General features: G+C 42.3%; 2 protein-coding genes across 3 annotated transcripts; one reads left to right on the top strand and one right to left on the bottom strand.

Moving 5' to 3' along the window:
* The first annotated feature begins 4,523 nt into the window (after nucleotides 1-4,523).
* On the top strand, nucleotides 4,524-6,735 carry ddit4 (DNA-damage-inducible transcript 4). The gene is made up of 3 exons (XM_080788572.1): nucleotides 4,524-4,661; nucleotides 5,158-5,384; nucleotides 5,522-6,735. Exons 2-3 carry the CDS (start codon nucleotides 5,195-5,197, stop codon nucleotides 6,055-6,057), a joined length of 726 nt encoding a protein of 241 aa, XP_080644698.1. The 5' UTR covers nucleotides 4,524-4,661; nucleotides 5,158-5,194; the 3' UTR covers nucleotides 6,058-6,735.
* A 4,411-nt stretch (nucleotides 6,736-11,146) lies between these two features.
* On the bottom strand, nucleotides 11,147-21,536 carry dnajb12b (DnaJ heat shock protein family (Hsp40) member B12b). Of its 2 annotated transcripts, XM_080788690.1 has the most exons (9): nucleotides 21,112-21,536; nucleotides 17,949-18,111; nucleotides 17,143-17,288; nucleotides 16,525-16,701; nucleotides 15,253-15,323; nucleotides 14,704-14,813; nucleotides 12,985-13,157; nucleotides 11,723-11,863; nucleotides 11,147-11,281 (listed from the first exon to the last, which is right to left on the bottom strand). In XM_080788690.1, exons 1-8 carry the CDS (start codon nucleotides 21,242-21,244, stop codon nucleotides 11,745-11,747), a joined length of 1,092 nt encoding a protein of 363 aa, XP_080644816.1. In that variant the 5' UTR covers nucleotides 21,245-21,536; the 3' UTR covers nucleotides 11,147-11,281; nucleotides 11,723-11,744. The 2 variants fall into 2 exon arrangements, with proteins under 2 accessions (XP_080644816.1, XP_080644815.1); XM_080788689.1 differs by having other exon boundaries at nucleotides 11,274-11,863.
* Between the last annotated feature and the right edge of the window lie 443 nt (nucleotides 21,537-21,979).

The raw sequence follows: 21,979 nt of genomic DNA, 5'->3' as shown, positions 1-21,979 counted from the left end.
GACAGAATTAATGTCATGCTAACCGGTTCCATTGAAATATATTGGCAGTCTTGTTGCTCTTAAAAGTGAATGGGCTGATTCATTGTTTTGGAGGCTTATAGAGTCAGGCCCTGAATCCTAAACGTGGTAGTAGTAGTACTAGTTGTTTTGGACTGTTCTGCTATGCGACAGTGAGGAAAAAATACACTGCAGTGTGTGCGTTGTGTCTCCGTAGGCTGGGAGAACTTCTAGGAAAGTCGGATTCGCTGAATGGATGTTTTCAAACAAAAGAGGGCTGGGTCAAATCTGTGTACAGATTGTACTGTACTGGGTGTGATTGTCTTACTTTTATGCATAATTAGCATGTAAGGGCATGACCTAACACTGGGCACACCTCCAGCTGGCTCCCACACACAGTACATGTTTGTTTTTATTGTACAGATAACAAATAACACGCGACGCGGCAACAGCATACTGTACATTTGTTTTCATCGATACTTTTGTTCTTTACGAGTACTGTCATAGTTTCAGACAGGGTCCATTTGGTATTGTTTAAACGTATAAACAATACCAAATGGACCCCGTCTGAAACTATGACACTATCCCCAGGGGTCCTTGAGGGACTTCCAGGGGGTCCCCAGCTAAGTGATAGTTTGGAACCAAATGGACCCTTATGGGTCTGAGACCTGTTAGGGTCCATTTGGTTCAATTTGTACACTCAGAGTTAAATTAACCTTGATTTTACAATATAAAATGTTGGTCCCAGAGATAGAAATGCCATTAAATGGGGGTCCGTAGACTAATGCACGTCAAACTGGGGCGGGTTGAGAATCACTGACGTAAAAATCTTCTCTTATAGGGGTCTGCGGGATAATTAGTGTCAATTTGGGGGTCCTTGACATGAAAAAGTTTGGGAACCACTGCTTTAAAGCACTGTTTCCCAAACAGTGGGTTGGGACCCATATGTTTTTAATGAAATTATATTTTTAATTTCCCACATTTTGTTTTAAAGAATTCCTTTAAAATAAATCCATGCTTAGCCTACTTTTAAGAAGTAGTGAAAATAGCAGATCTACAAGCTCACAAGAGCTTGTAGATCAGCTTGTATACCCATGCAGATTTCTGCATGGGTCTCGAGTTAAACATTTTGGGAACCACATCTTGTTTAAAGGTACACTTACAGCGTAAATTAAGGAAGTTCTCAGAAATCAAAACATCCTAGAGAGAACATCCTGTGCCGGCACGTGTATGTGTGTTGCTGCTTCTCCTTGCCATAAAGTACAGTCCGTCCCACTCACACGTGTGTGACTGGGCGACTGGCTACACAGCATATTACAGTATACCTGGCAACTTTCCAGTCTTTCTTTGGCAGTGAGCATCAGTGTTGCCGGATTGTGTGAGAGAAATAAGCAACCAGGAAAAACAAGCCCAAAAGAGGCCACAATAGGATATTTGAAAATAGCCGAGCTTGTAGATCTGCTAGTGAAATATGTGGAATATTTGAAACATTTTAACAACACCAAGCTGGTATGGAGGTCCCTAGCACAGAATAGTTTTAGATGTAGGGTCCTTTTGTTTAGACAACATATATACATACATTCATGCCGGAGGTCCGACTCCTTGACAATGTAAATGTGTGAGAATCACTGGTTATTAGGAAACAAGCCTAAATAAGCAACTACACTACACAACTAAACTTTAGAAAGTGCGTAAAAAAACACAACCTGCAACTACAAATATTTACAAGCAACTTTACAGAAAAAAACATGTCTAAGGTTGCTTATAATAAGCGGACATGGCAATACTGGTGAGCAGTAAACCTCAAGTAAAAAGCAGACTGATTTCGGCCTGTTATCCTTTTGGCAGTTTATGTGTATGTCACATATAGATAAAGTAATTGACCTAGATTACTACAGTTCAGTAGTCTGTGGCTCGCTCCTGTATCTTCCGACAGTTCAAAGTGTTTTAATAACATCAGGACATCCTGTTTATTGTTCAGTATACATAAATAGTAACTGAATGGTACATCTGGTGAAACTGCAATAGATTATTAGGCACAATCAAATTGCTTTTAACTCCCGTTAAGTAAACGGAACATAATACAATCACACTTGATATACTGTCGTATACTTACCCACCCAGGGGTCTACAACGTGGGGGTCCTCAGAGTTACTACAGGGGTTCTGAGTTCTGGCTGAGTGGAGTGAGGGGAACATTAGCCAATCTACAAGCACAGTGCCTCGTGCTGTGAGGCGTGACCTTGTAGATCGGTTTTGATGTACTGTAGAGGGAGATCAAAGCAAAACAAGTACAGAGCCAATGGTCAAGTTTAGTATTCAGGCTTTAAGTGGTTAAATGTCTGAAAATACACATTAAATGAATTAATAGATGTGCTTTCAAACAATTCTATGAAGCTATCTGAAAACTATGAAAAAAGTTTAATCTGCAACACAATTCTATACAATATGTAGTTGTGGGGGTCCCTGCTTCATCTCTGTCTCTCTCTCAGCTAAGTCCTTGGGCTGAAAAACAAAGACCCCTGCTGTATACAGTACTAACAAGACTAAACATGCACATACAGATCTCATACATTGTGCAATATAATGTACTGTACATGCATTTGCATTATGAGGAAGTGATAATAGTCTCCCATACAGTATGGTGCAACCTATGCAAAGTGCTGTTAGGATGAAGGCATATAGGGTACACCTGGGTACTGTAGGTATAGGTAGGTAGGTAGATTATTCACATGAAGCCATTCAGATAAACCTGAAACTCACTTGATATTGCATTGAACGCTGCCTGCAGCAACACACTGCACGGTCGAAAACTGTGTGGCTTCTCGCATTTCACACCTGCAAGCCATCACACACTGCCAGGTATAAATGGTAGACACTCATAGTAACCACCCACCCTCTTACTGATTGGTCAGTGATGCTACAACTTCTACAAGGCTCTGTGAAACGCTACTGGAGGGATAGAACATTCTTGGAAAAGATGTTCCCTCATGTGTTGTTTGATATGGTGGTTGTGGGGAGCGCTGCTGTTTTTTAATAAATCTACCCGAAATATCTCTTACAGAGTGGGCGTACACATGGGTCGAGATATGGAGACTGCAAAGGCCTCAGCATACGATTCACACATCATTTTCTTATACTCCTCAAACCCTTATGCTCAAGTATATATTGCATTGGTGGTTTGGCCGGCACCCCAGTATCGGTACTGAGCTAATACTGATCAGGTCTAGAAACTGTGTTGCTGTTGTGTACACATGTAGATAAGCGTACGTGATGCCATGCTCTCTACTTTATCAGATACTGTAGAGCAGTGTAGACCTATACTGCAGGCCCAAACAGATACAAGCTACCCATTAGAGTCTCACGTGTATTTCTGCTGTTGGGGAGAAACCACCTAACTCCAAAATGTTCATTTTCAGGAAATGAAAAATACACATTTTTCAGGAAATGAGGAAAACCTTGTATTTAGAAAATAGAAATAAAAGCAATATTGCCTCATCAAAGTTGGTATTGTGGCTTTATATATTGTCAGATATACGTGCATGGGAGGGGGAGAGGTAGTGGTTGTGTTTTTGACCCTATACATGTGTACATGTATGTATGTACAGTATGTATGTATGTATGTATGTTTTTCTTTATTGCATCACTGCACAATCTGTTCATGTCCTGCTTTGTCCTGCAAATGTCTTTCTCATGTATGTGCGTAATATTTCAGGACATGCTGCTGTGTGTGATACTGGCTGCCTTGTGTCATCTTGTTCTACAGGCCCTTGTTCATTCACATTAACTCTGGTGTCCCTATTTTTGTGTGTCATTATAGGCAAAACTGTTTCCAAAATATGCTAGCTATCTTTGAGAAAAACAAATAACGGTAATACAGGACCATGAGTCACCACCCTTGAGGAAAGCTCTGGGGATAACTTAATTCAGAACATTTACATGTTTAGACCTATATGTGTGGTGCATGCATGTGTATACGTGAATATTAATGTGTTTCGTGTACGTATATAGTGCAATCAATGAAACATTATCGATAGCTTCCCAATAAACTGGATTATAGCTGAAGAATGATGATGTAATGGCAGAGAGAGAAAAATAGATGACGTAATGTGTGCACTGCTGCAACACTAGTCGACTGAACCAGCTGAGCTGTGCTTGCAGCCAGCCAGGGCCCGGCTTTATATTTATTTATTTATTTAAATAGTGATGATACCATGGGCTACTTCTTCATTTTGGGGGGGATATTAAACTATATGACAACATGTACCAGACTGGCAAGTCCAGGCAAGTTCTTCCTTGGTACATTTCCATGACACTGACTGACTGGGGTCTATTATTCACCCGGCCAGCCCCCCCTCTTTATAACCCGACTGTTTTCTTTCTTCTGTACTGGCATGTTACCAGGCAAGATACAGCAACTCCCGGCTGCGCACGTGCCCCCCATTTTCATTGGACGGCCGGGACAGAAGTGGGCGTGCGCTACCACGGCCCATATAAAATCATTGTTGTTGCAGGAAAGGCTGCAGAGCCAGAAGAGGTGCTGGGTTGAATGGACACGTAAGGGAAAAACAACTTTATATCTGCAGCCTATTTTAAATAACAACCACTATAAAACCAGCCAAACTGTATCTCGACGACTTATCGACGGCTTTTGGAATACATTCGGTAAGTGCTTATTTTACTTTTGCACAGTGGCGAGCTTACATTTTCATACGAAATGACGAGTTTCTGCGCGTTGTTTTTCTCGAATCCCAACAAAGAGAAAGACTTTGTGTTCCTGTCAAGTTCAATCCGTTTTAGTTGTTGCTTGGTCATGACAATGACAACACCGTTGCCTATGTTTCCTCTGTCTTTTATGCTATCATCATTATGTTGGAATACAACATATAAATGCATTTTTATTATAATATGTATTATATTTTAATGTATGATGCATGTTTGCATTTAGCCTCTCTGTGTGCATATTTATTATATTAGTATTTAATATTAGTTTACTGAGTGTACAGCACTTAGTACTTACAGTTTTAATGTTTTTTAATACAAATAAAGTGGAGTGTGTGTGTGTGTGTGTGTGTGTGTACATGTCATGTTCATGTACATAGACCAGTGAGTGACCAGTGTCATTAACGTTACCTGTTCTTGGCTCTCCTCTCTACAACAGAACTGGACACACAAGTCCCACACAGACGTCAACCATCATGCCTTCTCACTCGGCAACCAGTGACAGTGCAGGCAGCTCACCTCCTTCTCCAGTGGACGACGCAGCCTCTCCCCGGAGGCTGTCCTGGAGCAGGCTGGTGCAGAAACTCACCGACTTCAGTGCAGGAGGCAGCGGCAGCATAGACTCACTTTCGCACAATGGCAGCAGGAGTGATCTCTCTGACTCAGGTAAAAAATAGTTTCATCAGAAGTTGCATAATCTATACCAGTGGTTCTCAAACTTTTTAGGAGGACCCCCCCCCCCACACACACGCATACAGTTTATAAATGTTATTCTTTACTAACGAGGCACCTTCTTCCTCCAGGGTCGGACGCCTCGTTTGACCTGCTCGGTCCGTCCAACCTCGATGACGAGGACCTCTTCTACGACCCGACGGAGGAGAGCCTGCTGAGGGAGGTGGTGGACGTCATCGCCCGCAGCCTCCGGGAGGCCAAAGACTCTGAGCACGGCGCCCTGCGCTGCGCCAAGCTCCTCATCCCCGAGAAGCTCCTGGAGCACATAGGACGCGAGCTCCTCCACCTGGCGGCCAGCGAGCCCTGCGGCCTCCGGGGCGCGCTCATTGACCTGTGCGTGGAGCACGGTTTCGCCTGCGAGCAGAGCATGGTGGAGCAGATAGCCGTGGACCCGCGTCTCGTGCCCACGTTTCAGTTGACTCTGGTGCTCAGGCTGGAGTCGGGCGGACTGTGGCCCAAGATCCAGGGCCTGTTTGGCGGCGGCGCTTCTAAATCCAGCTCCTCCGCCCCGGCGGTGGCGAGACAGGCCATTAGACTGCACACCGGCTTCAGAGTGATCAAGAAGAAACTGTATAGCTCTGAGGAGTTGCTCATTGAGGAATGCTGATGAAGACGGATACACTCGCATCGAGGGACCGCTCTTCAAAGTGTTTCGTTGTAAAAAAAAAATGTCCGATGGATACATAAAAGCTCTTAAAAGATTTAAGCCCAGAGAAAAGGGCCTTATGATTCCTTTTAAATGTACGTGTATGTGCCCTCTTACCCAACAAAAGATGTAGCGCCTATTGTTCCTACTGTAAAGGGAACCAGTTATTGGTACTTGGATAAAGTGGTCAACACCTTAAATGCTTGTAAAGGGCATGTACGTTGTCTGCAAATGACCAACCACTATATTTGAACAAATAGGCATTTTCCTAACACTTGCTCAGAATTTGTACCTCAGTTTCTATTGAAACCATAAAGTGGCAGCTAGCTATATGGTAATGTTATTTTGAGACCATTGGTATCACATTGCTTTCTTTTTTTCTTTTACATGGCAAGTAGTTGTTTATTAGAGGCCTTTTAGTAACTGCTTGGATTTAAGAACAAAATTCCTACCAGTGTGTTCTTGGTATGTAAAGTATGCAAGCAGGTGTCAGATGTTACTTGATTTATTTTTTATCAATGTTTTCTTTCCGAGTCGTGTCCTCCATTTAACTGTATTTATTTGATATTCAGATATTCACAGCATTGCACTGTTTTTTTTGTACTTTCATGACTGCAGAATAAATTATTTTTTAACAACTTTGGGGGTTTTCTTTTCCATTTCATTTGAGATTGGCCCGAAGCTATAATGTCATCTTCACCAAGTTAAAATGTATGTCAAGTTTGTCAACTAGTGAGGTTCAGCAGATGACATCCTAAAACACCTGTGGTTCTTGTTGAAATGGGAACAAAGGAAATGTTGCCATGCATATATACATACACTTTCTGGGGAAAATTCAAGGGTTGTTAACAACCACAATAATTACATGTAACTGGGCCATACAACCGCCCAGTTGCATAACCCGGACACAAGAACTCTGCCAATAAGGCTAAGCTCTATTGGCAGGGTAGGTTGTGTGTCGGTTTTCCGAGTGGGAGACCTGGGGTTCGATCCCAGCTTGGGTCTAAATCAGTGATACTCAACCTCAGGCCCGCGGGCCACATCAGGCCCGCGGGACTATGACTGGCCCACCAATGAAAATCTAAAAAAAAGAAGAAAAAAAAATCTGGAAAATGAAATAAAAATAAATAAATCTGAATGAAGTTATCTTTAATTACATTATAAGTAATACTATTAGAGTATTAGGGAGGGGGGGGGGGGGGAGATGCAATGCAAATGAAAGACATATACTCTGTATTCCCTGACATAATTTTATAGCTAAACGGACAGAATTCTATTTTATTTGAATGATGAAACCCAGCTGCCATTAATAGTTGGAAATGGAAATGGAAATTGCGGAAATGGAAATTGCGGAAATGGTAATTGCGGAAATTGCTCTTCACTTATAGCTATCTATTTTCAGGTAGATTGTTTTATTTTACTCAGTCAGCCATATCACTACTCATTCTTTTTTTCATGAAAAAGGTCATAGCTGGGTAATCTATTTTCAGGCAAATTGTGTTTATTGTATTTTATTTTACTCAGCCATAACAATTTATTTTCTGTTAACCAACTTGCTGGCTGGCAGGCAGGCAGACAGCTACTCATAGACAGGCAGACAGACAGACAGCTACTCATGGAGAATTGGACAGGCAGGCAGTCAGACAGACAGACAGCTACTCATAGACAGGCAGACAGACAGACAGCTACTCATGGAGAATTGGACAGGCAGGCAGACAGCTACTCATGGACAATTGGACAGGCAGGAAGGCAGACAGCTACTCATAGACAGACAGACAGCTACTCATGGACAATTGGACAGGCAGGAAGGCAGACAGCTACTCATAGACAGACAGACAGCTACTCATAGACAATTGGGCAGGCAGGCAGACAGCTACTCATAGACAGACAGACAGCTACTCATGGACAATTGGACAGACAGGAAGGCAGACAGCTACTCATAGACAGGCAGACAGACAGCTACTCATGGACAATTAGGCAGGCAGGCAGACAGCTACTCATAGACAGGCAGACAGACAGCTACTCATGGACAATTAGGCAGGCAGGCAGACAGCTACTCAGACAGGCAGACAGACAGCTACTCATGGACAATTGGACAGGCAGGCAGGCAGGCAGACAGACAGCTACTCATAGACAGGCAGGCAGACAGCTACTCATAGACAGGCAGACAGTAAGACAGCTACTCATTGACAGACAGACAAATAACTACTCATGGACAGACAGACAGACAGACAGACAGACAGGCAGGCAGGCAGGCAGGCAGGCAAAGAGCTACTCATGTTATGTTATTATGTTATTATAACAGCTACTCATGTTATGTGCAATAATTTGTGCAGTTATGGAAACAGCTCTTTGTGTTTATGCAAGAAAATGTAACACATTTATTTATTTACATATTGTGTGCATGCACATTGTACTTTGATACATTTTGCGATAATAAAGCAATTGAAAGAGAGAAGTTATCAAGTATCATTAATGTCGTAATTTTATCTACTGGCCCCTGGCCCCTTGCCATTTTTGTAATGTGGCCCACAGGTAAATCTATTTGAGTATCCCTGGTCTAAATCACCACACATTTAACTTACTAACTTATTAATGAGTATAGGTGCCCACAACAATTCTTGCACCCAGGCCACTTGTGGCAGACTTGTGAATCCTGAACATAGGGTAGCTGACAGATGCCATACATAATCTTTTATCACCAAAAGGGAACACGAATTCTACCCACCGTCTACTTCATCTAGAAGAGGAGCATAGGGATATTTGCACAGATGTAGCCCAGATTTAGCCCAGGGCATGCTCTAATGATTAAAGCTAGGGCACCCGAGCCAGCGACCTTTGGGGTCGCCACAGCGGCCAAATCCAAATGCCTCCATTAACATCCTACATAAGGCAAAAAATTCTAAATTTCATTATGCTTTAAGTAGCATGTGTCAAACTAGGGGGTTTTCATAATTCTGAATCCATGCAAGCATTAGTTTTGCACGAAAAACACTCCTTCGGTTAAAAATGGCCATAGCCATCATTACAAATGTCATGAGGTCATCACATTTGGGCTGGTTCGGGCGCCCTAGCTTTAATCATTAGAGCATGCCCCTGCCCCTGGCTATATCTGTGCAATATTTGCAGCTTTTAGACAAATTAGCACGAAATCACCCTTATCTCTCCCTAAGCTCCTCCACTAATCTGCAATCAAAACAGCAAAGGTTTTGGTGCAAACCTTCTCTTAAAATAACCAGATGAAGGTTCTTGTTCTTGGTTGTCAACACAAGGTGTTCCGTTATGCACCTGTCTCAGGTATGCGGAAGCATTACCGTTTAACTTTAAACTCTGGCCGTGTAAAAATCATTAGGTGAGCAGAAGCTCTAATTTTTATACTAAAGCCTAAAAATAGAATAAAATACAAATGCATGTAAAATAATACCTCAACCACTAAAACCACTGAACACAGAGATCCAATACAAGTGCTTAAAAAGTATCTCTCGACTGAAGGTGATTTGATGCAGCAATTACGGAAGGAATAGCACCCCCATGTGGTCTTAAGTATGAACAGCAACTGTAACTGAATCGAAACGTGCAGTCAGTCATGGTTCCACTGATGACTTCGACTCGAGTCACAGTTTGTTGTTCAGCCAGAAATGTCGTGAGCACGTACGTGCAGAGTAGACTGTCAGCGGAATTGCCAGTACTCACAGAAATGCGGCAGTGGCTCAGGGGTAGAGTGACCGAATGGCAACCGCAAGGTTCCCAGTTCGAACCCGGGCTCCCCAGAGTTAGTGTTCTTGAGCAAGACTCTGAATTGATCCTAATGTGCAGGTTTGTGCCTTGCATGGTTTCCTCCGGCATCTGTGTGTGAATGTAATGCACAATCTCTGTAAAGCGTCTTGGATAAAAGCGCTATATAAATGCACCATTTACCAATGTACTTTTTATTTCATTGGTAGGGGTATAAAACCGAACAAAGTACACGTTTCAGCACACTTTGCGTTGTAGTACCATAAATAACGTATAAAGCTGGCTTTGTGCTGAAACATGCGTTTTTCAGTTCGCTGCCAGTTAATAAAAGCACCTGTTGGGCATTTCCGCGGGTGCTGGCATTTCTCTGACTGTAAAATAACCTGTTTCTTAGCTCCTCTGAGATCCAAGCAATGACTCAGACGCAACATGTTTATATCCGTCTGTGTTTATTTTGTCAGTTGGTGAATAAAAATAAGGTGGAAAAGTAGTTAAGTCTGATCAATTTTGAAATCATGAATTTGAAATAAATAATACATAATAAAAATGATTCAACAATAAATAGCTTATTATAAACGTATAGTCTGACAAAAGTTTGTTCAAACCATAAACAGGCTTGTATCAGAGATCTTACACTCCCCAAAAAACAGAATCTGTCAGACAATACCCAACTGTAAGTAGTCTGTCATTACTATGGCGTTCTTTGCGTAGAGACAGCAACTTATATGGCTCAACCTCAACAGATAATGGAAGAGTTTTACAGGGCAATTTCCACATAGCAAAGAGGACAATCGTAATTTTTGGAAAGTGTCTGACAAATTCTAGACATTGGACATTGGAATCTTAAGAGGTTACGTGCGTTTATCTCTGCATAGTTTTAAAAAGTTCAGAATGTGCATGTGAAAGTCAAATCACAAAATTGCTCTTGTCTCCCCCCACCCCCAACTCGCCCACCATCCTGCATTTGACTGCATAAAAAGGTGAAGGAAGGAAGCATTCTTTGTGGTAGGCTATCTATCAACTGCTACATAAGGATGTCTTAGTAAGACTACAGCTTACATACTTTAGGTTTCATATTGCATGTTTCTTTTTTTTTGCAAATACAAAAACAAAACAAAACAATAAAAACAGCCATGAAAGTGAAGTCAGCTCAGTCACTTTCATGGAACAGTGTCTCTTTGTTCTAAAGTTCACATTATTTCCTAATAACGTTATTTAAAATAAACAGTTTTTTGTACTAATTCTCTTGGTTCTACTTGGAATATTTCATTTTCTCCAGGAGAATTAGAGAGAGAGAGAGAGAGAGAGAGAGAGAGAGAGAGAGAGAGAGAGAGATCATGGCTTGTCTGTAGTGTTTCCTCTTAAAGTTGTCTTCAGGCTGCGGATTTCTTAAGCGTATTTACAGCCAGTGTTATTTAGTTTTTCATATTTTTTTGTTGATTCAGTAAATCTGTCAAGAAGGAAACAATGCATGTAAAACCTGTTCATTGTACCAGTGGTTCTCAACCTTTTCAGACCATGACAGCCGGGGACCTCCGCCCCTGATAAGCACTTGGAATGTAGGAAGCATTACATTTTGTTTGACTTCCACGGATAAATTGTGTGGAAAATAGCAGATCTACAACGCCTCATGTTGCGAGGTTTTGTGAGCTTGTAGATTGGCTATTTCGAAAGTTTTCGCCTCTTTCTTATATTATTTGACAATTTGACCAATGTTTGCAGTGGTCTTTTCCTTTGCCTCTTGGGGGTCCTCAGGAGTTCCCCACATGATATGGGGGTACAACAGGTTGAGAACCATTGCATTATACAGTGTGCATCAAGTCTCAAATGAATAAATATCATTGGGTAAAGAAAAAACTAAAAAGGATATCAGGTATTAGTTAGAGCATACCTGTAATTAGGCATCATAATAGCTAGTGTAATGAAGCAGTGATCTCGGAAAGCTTGGCACAGCTTGGCATGCGAGCCTTCTGTGCCCTCTGGTACAATTCACCGTCTCCGAAGTAGCGAGCTCTGTATAGCATGCCTTCTTCTGCAAGACAGAAAAACAACAACCACCCAGAAAGACTTAAAGACAATATGTACAAAGACATATCGCAGAGCATTACTCATTGATTAAAGCAAAACAAAGAAATCACAGATTGAGGCTTTAAACTTTGCTTTTATAAGAAATATCCCAGACTATTACGGTTTTATGGAAGATGCTTCTGAACATATTGCTACTTGCTAGTTCGACCACTTCAAATGCTGTAATCTTAAAATCTTCTCTTTTCATTTCAGATGTTCCCTTCAGGGGTCGCCACAGCGTGTCACCTGCCTCCATCTCACCCTGCCCTCTGCCTCCTCTTGTGTTTTGCTTGTTCTATAAAGGTTCTGCATCAGTCGCATACAGTAGCGACCTTGCACATTCTCTCCGAATAACCTGAAAATAAAATAATTTGTCGTCCTGGGTAAAGCCGGTTAATGACGGAACGGTCCTAGCCTATCTGGTCAGAAAAACGAATGCAGGGGTCTTAAACGTTGTTCAACCCATGGACCCCCTAGCTGAGAGAGACATGGAGCAGGGACCCCCACTATACACTATACAGGTATGTATTGTGTCACAGATAAAACTGGCCTAACACGTTCCCCTCACTCCGAGGACTCTGAGGAGTACCTCCCTATACCTAGGAGTCTCGGACCCCCTGTTGAAGACCCCTGAACAGAAGGAGGTTTTTAGAGGCTAGTTAGCTGCGCCAGCCGGAATTGGTCATATTCAGTCACTTTCACTGCCATTTTCCCAGCTCGCAGACCGCCATTATGTTAGCATTAGCTCACAATGTTTATCTTTCGCCAGACACGTTAATATTTCAATCACGATGCGATGAAAAATCACAAATCAGTTCTGAACCTCGGATGGATGATCGTCACCACGGACAGCGTTCGTAGTTTCAGAGAAAACAGCAATTTCAAATGGGACTCTATGGGATGCGTGCACACGTTTCCTGGTGCTGGGGGGTATGCAGGGCGTTGCCTGGCAACCGGGACAGTTTCATATCCATAAAGTACATTCATTGAAGGAGAATTCCGACAAAGGCAGACAAATTGAGACAATGGTTGGATTTTAATTGACGGAACACTCCATCAAGGGCAGTTAAATTGTTAAAAACATACTCTGCTGCTTCTCCTTCCAGCAGTTGTTGCGGAGGTTGGAGATGAAGTCGTCCTCCACAGTCCTCTCCAGACGTTTCAGGTGCATGCCGGCGTGGTCCCTGAGGAAGGTCTCCCCCACGTAGTACGGCACCTTCAGGTTCTGCGTCAGCCTCTTGGTTGTGTGGCCAGCGGTCCTGCATTGAAAACAGAGCACCGCATGAGCAAGCACTTGACTATATGCAGACCGCGGCCGGCCGTCTTGCCATTGGAGTTTGGAAGCACTCGTTTTCAGTAAAGCAACATCCTGCGCTGATGGGGGGTTTAACCCATTCTGACCTGAGATCAGATTCATACGAGGTTTCCACTGGACACACACTGGTCTGATTAACCCATTCTGACCTGAGATCAGATTTAAAAAAATGTCAGTCGTTCTTCGATTTTTCAAAAATAGCAGACCTACAAGCTCGTAGCGCGCCACTCGGTGGCGCGCTATGAGCTTGTAGATCTGCTATTTTTCAATAGCTAAAGCATAACATGATGCTGAACACCAAAACGGGTTCCCGGTCAGAATGGGTTAAATGATGGGCTGATAGGGGAATAGGTCAATTAAGGGATGTATTTGAGAGGGGTCGGGGGAGTATGCTCTCGTTCGAGGAACTGGTCATTAAATATGATATCCCTCGCAAACACTTCTTTAAATATCTGCAACTGAGGGATTTTATTAGAACTAATCTGGGGCAATCCATGCTGGCCCCATCCATGTCTGTGCTGGAGAAAGCTTTGGTTAATGACCCATTCGGAAGGGGGATAATATCAGATTTCTATGCTCTAGTCTATTGGTTGACTTTTATCTAGAATCCTCGGAAGATAGACTTAATGCCTGGAGAACAGATATTCAGGAGGATTTAACAGTGGAACAATGGAGTACGGCTTGTGCACAAGCTCAATCCCAGACTGGGAATACTCGTCTAAACCTTCTACAATACAATTGGCTTATGAGAGTGTACATCACACCAGTTAAACTCAATAAGTATAATTGTAATATTCCAGATGTATGCACCAGATGCGGTGAAGATGCACATTGTTCCACTGTCTATGGTATATATATATAGGGACACAAGATAAAGCGTAATGAACAAATGTTTATAGATATATGTCTTTTACAAGCTAAGAGAATGATAGCATTGACCTGGAAGAGGCCAGACAAACCAAGTATTACACAGTTGTTCAGGGAATTGTCTTTATGTTTACCTTTGGAAAAGATTGCATACATTCTTAAGGACAAACAAGAAAAGTTTCAGGAGGTGTGGGGACGTTTTATAAGTTACATAAAGAACAATAATTTGTCACATTTAATGGATGGAGTTGAAGAGGAGTAGTGCTGTTGTTGCTGGGTTTTTTTGGGGTGGGGGGGGTATTGTTGTTTTGCTTTCTTTATACCAGTAATTGTCTTGTAATGTTAATTGTTTTGTATGTGTGTATTGTCAGTTGTGTGTAAAAAAGAAAAGAAAAATACATTGTTAAAAAAAAAGCAACATCCTGCTGTCTCCTGCATTATGTGCAAATTCAAAACAGGTGGTACGCAGGGCTGTTGAGTGATATCCACTCTGGAAGGTGTTTTCACTTTGTTTGCTCCTGAAAATACATACCGTTCTCGTCTAAAGGGACATCAGCAAACGATACTTTATTTTGCCGTTTTTTATGAACACCGTTCTCGTGTAAAGGGGGTGTAATACTCACGGTCTGAAGCTCAGGCTGTAGGAGGTACCGGTTACCATCATCTGGCTGAGGGCTGACACGATGACCAGGATAAGAATGGGCATGATTTGCACAAAGAGGGCAAGTCCTCCCTGCAAAACATCATATCTATATGATACAGCACTGCAGGCCATTTTGGGTCACTAAAAAATTAAAAATGTATCATTTAACCCCTTAATCCATATTGTATACGTTGGCTATTCAAAATCCACTAGCAGATCTGCAGAGCGTGCCACTTCATGCCGTGCTGCGAGCTTGTACACCTGTTATTTCTTTTTAATTGTTTGAATTGTCTGGGGGTCCCTGGCACCAAACATTTTCAGGTGGGGGGAGGGGTGTCCGAGGCCAGATAGATATCATTTTGGGGGTCCTTGACATGAAAAGGTCTTATATAAAATACATATTCCTCAAGCATTATTCATAATCATTCACGTGTTGCTCCCCCCCTGCTGTTAGGTTTAGGCATAGTTTAAATGTCAGGGTTTAGACGCAATCAAGGTGAAACACCAATGAAAGAGGCCCATGGCTTACCTCTCGCCGCTGCGCCCTTCGCTCTGGTCTCTGATTACGCATTCTCCCATTGGTGTACGCATGAGCGTTACCTGAATAGAGTCAATAGACAGACAATAAGCGAAACAAAGCAGTAGGAAAACACGTTAGGGATGCACTAGTCTCTCGCAATTTTCAAATGCTTCTGTCATACAGTCTGGAGCACGGAAGCTCTGATCATGAGTAAAATATAAAGCGGATAAAGTGAAGCCTCCTCCCCACTTCTTTTTCGTCTTTACAGTCGAACAGATTTATCCTCATAAATCTAAATCATCTAAGCATATATAGCTTGCTGCTTAGCAGAAATGGAAATAAAAAACATAAGCTCTAAAGCTAAAATATTATTTTGTGAACGGAAATTACAGAGATTACTCGGATTTCGGGAGAGACGGAACGTAACGGTGCATGTGCGTGCACGCTAGAAAGCGTCCCCCTAGATTCAAGAGAAGACACACCTAATCAACCTCGCATCACCAGACTTTCCAAGGCACACCAAGTACCCAGTGGTCTAGGTTTACTGGCGCCCCACCCCCCACCCCTATTTTCACGCTGTGTCAAGTACCGTGCCGAATCAAATGGCTACTACTTTGCATAACAACAGGACAGCTGGCCTGGCACCTTCCTACCTGAACGAGGTGCCTACAATGGCATATAAAAACCACGGTGAAGCCGCATTCTGCTTCTACGGCCCGACGGCTTGGAATAAACTCCCATTACATTTTTTTGCAATTCTTTTTGTTTTTATGCTTTAGCTCTTTTTTCATTATTGCTCTGTAAAGCACTAAAGTTGCATGTCATGAAAGGTGCTATACAAATGAAGTGTATTATTATTATAAATTGCGACCGAAGGTCACAGTTAACTATGGAATCGTGCATTCCCCGTCGGGCACCATATATGGTGCCCAGGTCTCGAACTCGCCCTTTAGGCCGAGGTCGCTTTTCGCCCTCAGACGTCTTACTGGTAATAATAATAATAGCAATCTGTGAGCAGATAATACTCATTGTATTGTATATATTGCAGTGGTCGGAATTTATCCGTTTTCCAGGCATCTATCTTTTTGCTCATTAAAAGATGTATGAATGAAAGCATTTTATAATAATTATTTGTTGTTGTTTCCCCTGGCAAAGAAGGCGGAAATTAATGACAAAAGAAACTAAGTTTATCAATAAAGAAGAAGAATCAGCCTCAGATCAAACATGGCACATCCCTAACATTTGTACACGTATTGGGATGACGAGTGAAACCGTACGTACTTGACGGGAATCCTCCACCAAAGAACATGTTGAAGAGATCTTCAGCCGAGATGTCTGCCTCAAAGGTCCCGTCTTCATCCTCTTGTCTGGACGTCGGATGCAGCCCGTCCTCCCCGCGCTGCTCGTACAGTTTCCTCTTGTCAGCGTTGCTCAGAACGGAATAGGCGTTCCCAATAGCTGTAGAAAACAACAACAATATCAGACTGTTCTGAACGGAATAGGCGTTCCCAATAGCTGTAGAAAACAACAAACCATAACAATATCAGACTGTTCTGAATCACAATGTTGCCAGTGTTGATTTCGTCAACTAAAACTATGCCGACAAATGTGCGTCGACTACCTGTTTTCACCGACGAAAACAAAATAAAAACTAAGCTGTGATGACTAAATACACAATTTCGTCAACAAATAAAAATGACAATGACAAAATGACAAAAGGGGGACAGATGCACAGCGGAGAACGCTTGTTTCACCTGGCTGTTAATGATACGCGTCACGCGTGTCATTCTTGTTATGGTTTGATTAGGCAATCCATCTTAAGCGCGGCTAGATGACTATTTCAACCAATCAAAATGCTTCCTCGAAACGACCTGTATAATTGATTTTATGCAGGGTTACCTTTAAAAGCCTCGGTTGCACCTGGAGCGTGGTTCTTGTCAGGGTGGAATTTCAGTGCAAGTTTCCTGTAGTGCCGCTTGAGGTCCTCCTCAGAAGCATTCTTCGGGACCCCAAGAATTTCATAGAAGTCTTTGCATTGTTTTATCCTGTGTGGGGAATAAGAAAAATGTACATGTCAATAACATGGCACATACAGTAGGGCCTGACTTTTGTTTTTCCACAAAGCAATAGCTATGTGCATAATATGTTATATGATATCGTCTCTGTCGGTGTCGGTTCAGGATTCAAATTCAAAAACAGCAAAAGTAGCAGATCCACAAGCTCAAAATGTGTCGCTTTGGGTCACCCCCAGTATGATCAAGTATAGAGCGTCGCAGTCCCGCCCCCTTTCATGACGACGCCAGGCCCAGGAAATAATTCCCAATGCATTTTTCCCATAGACATTTCAAAAAGTAGACCTTTTAAGCGTCGTACAAAGCCAACTCGAGTTGTGACAAATCATGACAACAAACACAATATTTTGGCCCAAACAAATAATTACAAAGTACAAAAGTGTTACCTGTAACCTGCCGTATTTTTCTTCTTTCTAATTATTTGTTCGGCCCATGTCGTTGTCATGATTTGTCACTCGAGGTGGCTTTGTACGACGCTTAAAAGGTCTTTAAAAAAATTAATACTTTTTGAAATGTCTATGAGGAAAATGAATGGGGAATTATTTTCCGGGTCTCTCGAGGGACTGCGACGCTCTATAGAGCGTTAATTTACAAAAATGAATGCAATACATATCATTTATAATATTAGAGTACCTCATCACAGAATCCAGCTGATCTGAAGTGTAGGGCTTGGCGGTGGGAACATCTGAGGTCTTTTCTGCAGAACCCGTGGTCTGACGATGACGGACCCCCGAGTCCCCACCGAACTGTCCTTGTCCGCGGGCGAATCCATTCTTTGCTATCAATTCTAGCAGTGCTGGATAGATTATAACAGATTATAGCAGTATGGGAGTTAGAAAGAGCAGAAAGTGTGGATTGCCCTGACACCATCCCTTAAAAAAATATGGATCACTGGCTTCCTTCAAAACAGGCCTGAAGATCCATCTACTAGGAGGTCAAAAGGGGAGGTGAACTCACTTCTGCCTACAGTTTTTTTCTTTCTTTTTCCCCCCCTCTTTCTACTCTTTACATATACAGCTATATCTTGCGCCACCCCTTACCCCTTATCCCTAAACCTATTTGCCATTTTTGAGCGGTGCCTCCACTCCATTACGCAGCTATGTGTGTCCCTCCCTATGTATGCGTGTAGTTCAAATAGCTGATCTACAAGCTCACAACATGCCGATGTAGATTGGCCAAAAAATTGTTTGCGTCATGTTTTGAGCTTGTAGATCTTCTATTTTCATTAGCATCTTTCGGCCGGTAATCAAATTATTTGGTTCAAATAAATCTCCATGAATTCAAGTGTAATTGAAAAAAAAAAACGTCTTCATTGTACACTTCTGCTGTGCCAAGACATGTTTTACCTATAATGATATCATGATATTTAGCATATAATGGCGGGGGAAGAGAAGAATGTAAACAAATATAATTTGAAAACATTACAAGCAGCCAGAGGAAATTAAGGAGGAACTGGGTTCTTGAATTGCCCTGTAGGCCTGCCATATACCTTTGTCCAGAAACAGTTATCATGCAGCTTTGGATTCTTGCGTGTTCTTGCCATAATATGTGGATTTGTTTTTTTCCCCCTCTTGCCATGCCATTTAAATATTAATTTAAATGGTTCACAACTGACTCTGTTCCTGTAATTAAAACCCTTCATTTGGACCAATCAATGCCGGGTGTTATTATTAGGCTGAGCAGTGTAGCCCTTTCTTATTTCTGTCATTGACAAAGATTTTACGCAATTTTCAAAGTAATAATTACTTTATATCATTTATTTTCTACATGAACAAAACAACTTTTTCAAGATAAGACAAGGCCTATGGAACCCTCATGCAAAATGTACAAAACTAGAATCCAAATTCCAAGCACTCAGATTTCTGGTGACGTTTGAAAGCCTTTATTCTAAACCATTCTACCAAACATACTATCAGTATTTTACCAAACTATCAGCATTTGTATTTATGTAGGTCTATTACTTTAGTCACACCAGAACCTCTGGTTAAACGTTTTTTGTTCTTGTCTTTGTATGAACATAATGACATCTAATCTAACTATAAATGCACCAAGTCAATGTGTGTGTGTGTACGTCTGTAATCCACGTAAATCGGGAACCTTTTTTCCCCACCGACTTCAACTTCAATTCGACACACGCGTTCCACACCCCTGCAGGGGTTGCAGTGTCGAGTCGGTCGGACCCACGATTGTCCAGAACCACCCCAAAAGGCCTCTGCCCGGGCTCTGGACAGGGCCCCTGCCCAGTGTCCATATATGGAGCTGGCCTGTTCTGACATCATTCTGATGTCTGCATAGACTAGGGCTAGGCCTACATATTTGGGCATGCCTGACAAAGAACTCCATATATGGGCATAAAAGGGACAAATATCATAATATCTGGGTGGGGCACGCATTTCCAACTTGCATCGTTCCAAGGAGGCCAGTGCCCAAAGGGGGGTTCATGTGTTTGGTCCGACGGAGCATAACCACAACCTACCTCAAACCCTCACCCTAAACAGCACACCTAAACCTAACCCCAACCCTCTCCCGACCCCCAGCGCACCTCGGACCAATGCTCCTTCGAACCAAAGCTCCGTTGGACCATAGTATGCCTCCCCCCAAAGGGCACCGCTCTAGAGGCTCCAACAGGCACCGCTCTAGTACTAATCTAATAGATGAGTATTGATTAACAATGACTATCAGGACGAACACACACACACACACACACACACACACACACACACACACACACACACACACACACACACACACAAACATAGGCCTAGCTAGGCCTATAATGACTGCATGAGGCTGCTGCTGAGAGTTCTGAGAAGCTCCAGTGCAAGCCAGATGTTATACTTTGTTATTGTTGGGTCACCGCTATACCTGCTCTGGCGTGCTACATAACCTTACTGTATGTACAGGTTCATGTGTAGGGCATCTGAAAATGATATCATCATCACGCTCACACAACGGACCCTGCACGTACAGTTCGTTCAGGTTCTCATCTAGACTGTGGAACCATTGCACATGTTTGTATGTCAGAAACTGAACAATGTGGGGACATGTGCATTTTATTTATTTATTTTTATTTCCTGTTATTTTTGTGTTGTGTTGTTTAATTGTGATATGGATCTCCCTGGGTCTGAAATAAAGATTGATTGATTCTCTCTCTCTGTGTCTCACACACACACACACACACACACACACACACACACACACTTGCTGGAAACCAACTGAGACAGAGTTGTAGACCTTCATAGTCCATATCATTAGCTAGAAGGAGGAGATGCCATATGGAATGTTTTAATTAGTAAAATGCGTAAAAGGCGTAACTTCAGTATAGAATAGATAGAATTGAGTTGTGCTTGAAATGTACTGCAATTCTGCAAACTGTTAATAAATATTTCAATCAATCAATCAATCAAAAGACCTACTGGGTTAAATGGACCAGTGGACAGACCGGCACTGCAATATGAAGCTTTTACATTAACAGAGAGAAGAAAAAATAATAAACGAGTGATGATGATGATGATGATGATGATGATACTAAAAACAATCAATGATATTACATCTTGATTAGACACCACCAATGTCTGTGCATTAAGTGAGTGAGCTAACGTTAGCTACAGCCTGCCCGGCTGCCATCTAGGCCACTATAGTGCTGTTCATCTGGGGAGGATGCTGACCAGATGATGCTGCCTATAGCTGGCTGCTGCTGCTGCATAGGACTGCTCTGCGCCTTCATGCATGCCCTCACAAAGCATCCCCTTTCTCTCTCTCTCTCTATCTCTCTCTCTCTCTGACTCTCTCTTACCCTTTGCTTTATCTGTTGGGAAGAGTCTCTGTGCCTTCTCCAGAAACCTCTGCGCTTTCTCGGTCTGGTTGTCGGTCAGCGCCGCGGCTGCGATCTCAATGCAGCGCTCCGCTTCGTCCCTGTTTACTTCCATCGTTGTATTAATTGGAACGGGAGCGGGCCTACTGGACCCGAAGTAAATAAAGACGCCCGCTGATGACGACTACACGGCGGCCGGGAACGTGAGTCTGCTTGCACGCCCGGTTATGCTTGACCATCGTGGAAGTACAATTATTGATGTGTTGAAGTGGTCATGTGGAGGAGAATGGAGACTGGATGGAGACTGTGATTCAGATCTGCATGTTCACGTCTACCGTCTCCTGCATGTAAACAGCAGTGGCAGTTTGCTCTACTGTCATATGTTGCTTCTCCACCAGAGGGGGCAGAACACCGCGCTTTCAAGGATGTGGCGTGCCTTCTTTAATGCTGAAGAGAAGATTAAGTATACAAATATTATTGGGTTTAATACAAATAATATTAAAATTAGTAAAACAAACAGTAGCCTAAAAAATAAATAACTACATCAACAACAGTACTAATGCACCACCTTATCATAGGGTCTATCTGCAAGAGATAATTCCAGAGTTTGGACTTTGGAGCCATATCTTTACTAAATTATCAGTAAATCTCTCTCTTTTTTGAGGGGTATACACAGGTTTAATGTTTGTCTTTAGTTTAATGTTTGTTTTGTAAACGCCATTGACAATGAAGGTAAAATGTACGTCATAACTCATTATTGTTAATGGCTTTATTATTGTTAATGTTGTTGGTACCGTTTGTTTTACATCACCTAATCAACATGAGTCAGACTTTAATATATTAGCGCCCC

Source organism: Protomyctophum bolini (assembly GCF_963924005.1).
Source record: "Protomyctophum bolini genome assembly, chromosome: 18".
NCBI classification, from domain to species: Eukaryota; Metazoa; Chordata; class Actinopteri; order Myctophiformes; family Myctophidae; genus Protomyctophum; species Protomyctophum bolini.
The sequence above is the reverse complement of the archived record's forward strand: the minus strand, read 5'-3'. Positions and strand labels throughout refer to the sequence as shown.

Excerpts from the sequence above, each read along its gene's own strand:
- dnajb12b (XM_080788690.1), bottom strand. The coding sequence starts at position 21,244 with ATGGAAGTAAACAGGGACGAAGCGGAGCGCTGCATTGAGATCGCAGCC. Across the intron at positions 16,702-17,142 it reads TGCAACCGAGGCTTTTAAAG|CTATTGGGAACGCCTATTCC; the intron begins GTAACCCTGCAT and ends TGTTTTCTACAG. Across the intron at positions 13,158-14,703 it reads TACAGCCTGAGCTTCAGACC|GACCGCTGGCCACACAACCA; the intron begins GTGAGTATTACA and ends TTTTCAATGCAG.
- ddit4 (XM_080788572.1), top strand. The coding sequence starts at position 5,195 with ATGCCTTCTCACTCGGCAACCAGTGACAGTGCAGGCAGCTCACCTCCT. Across the intron at positions 5,385-5,521 it reads GAGTGATCTCTCTGACTCAG|GGTCGGACGCCTCGTTTGAC; the intron begins GTAAAAAATAGT and ends TTCTTCCTCCAG.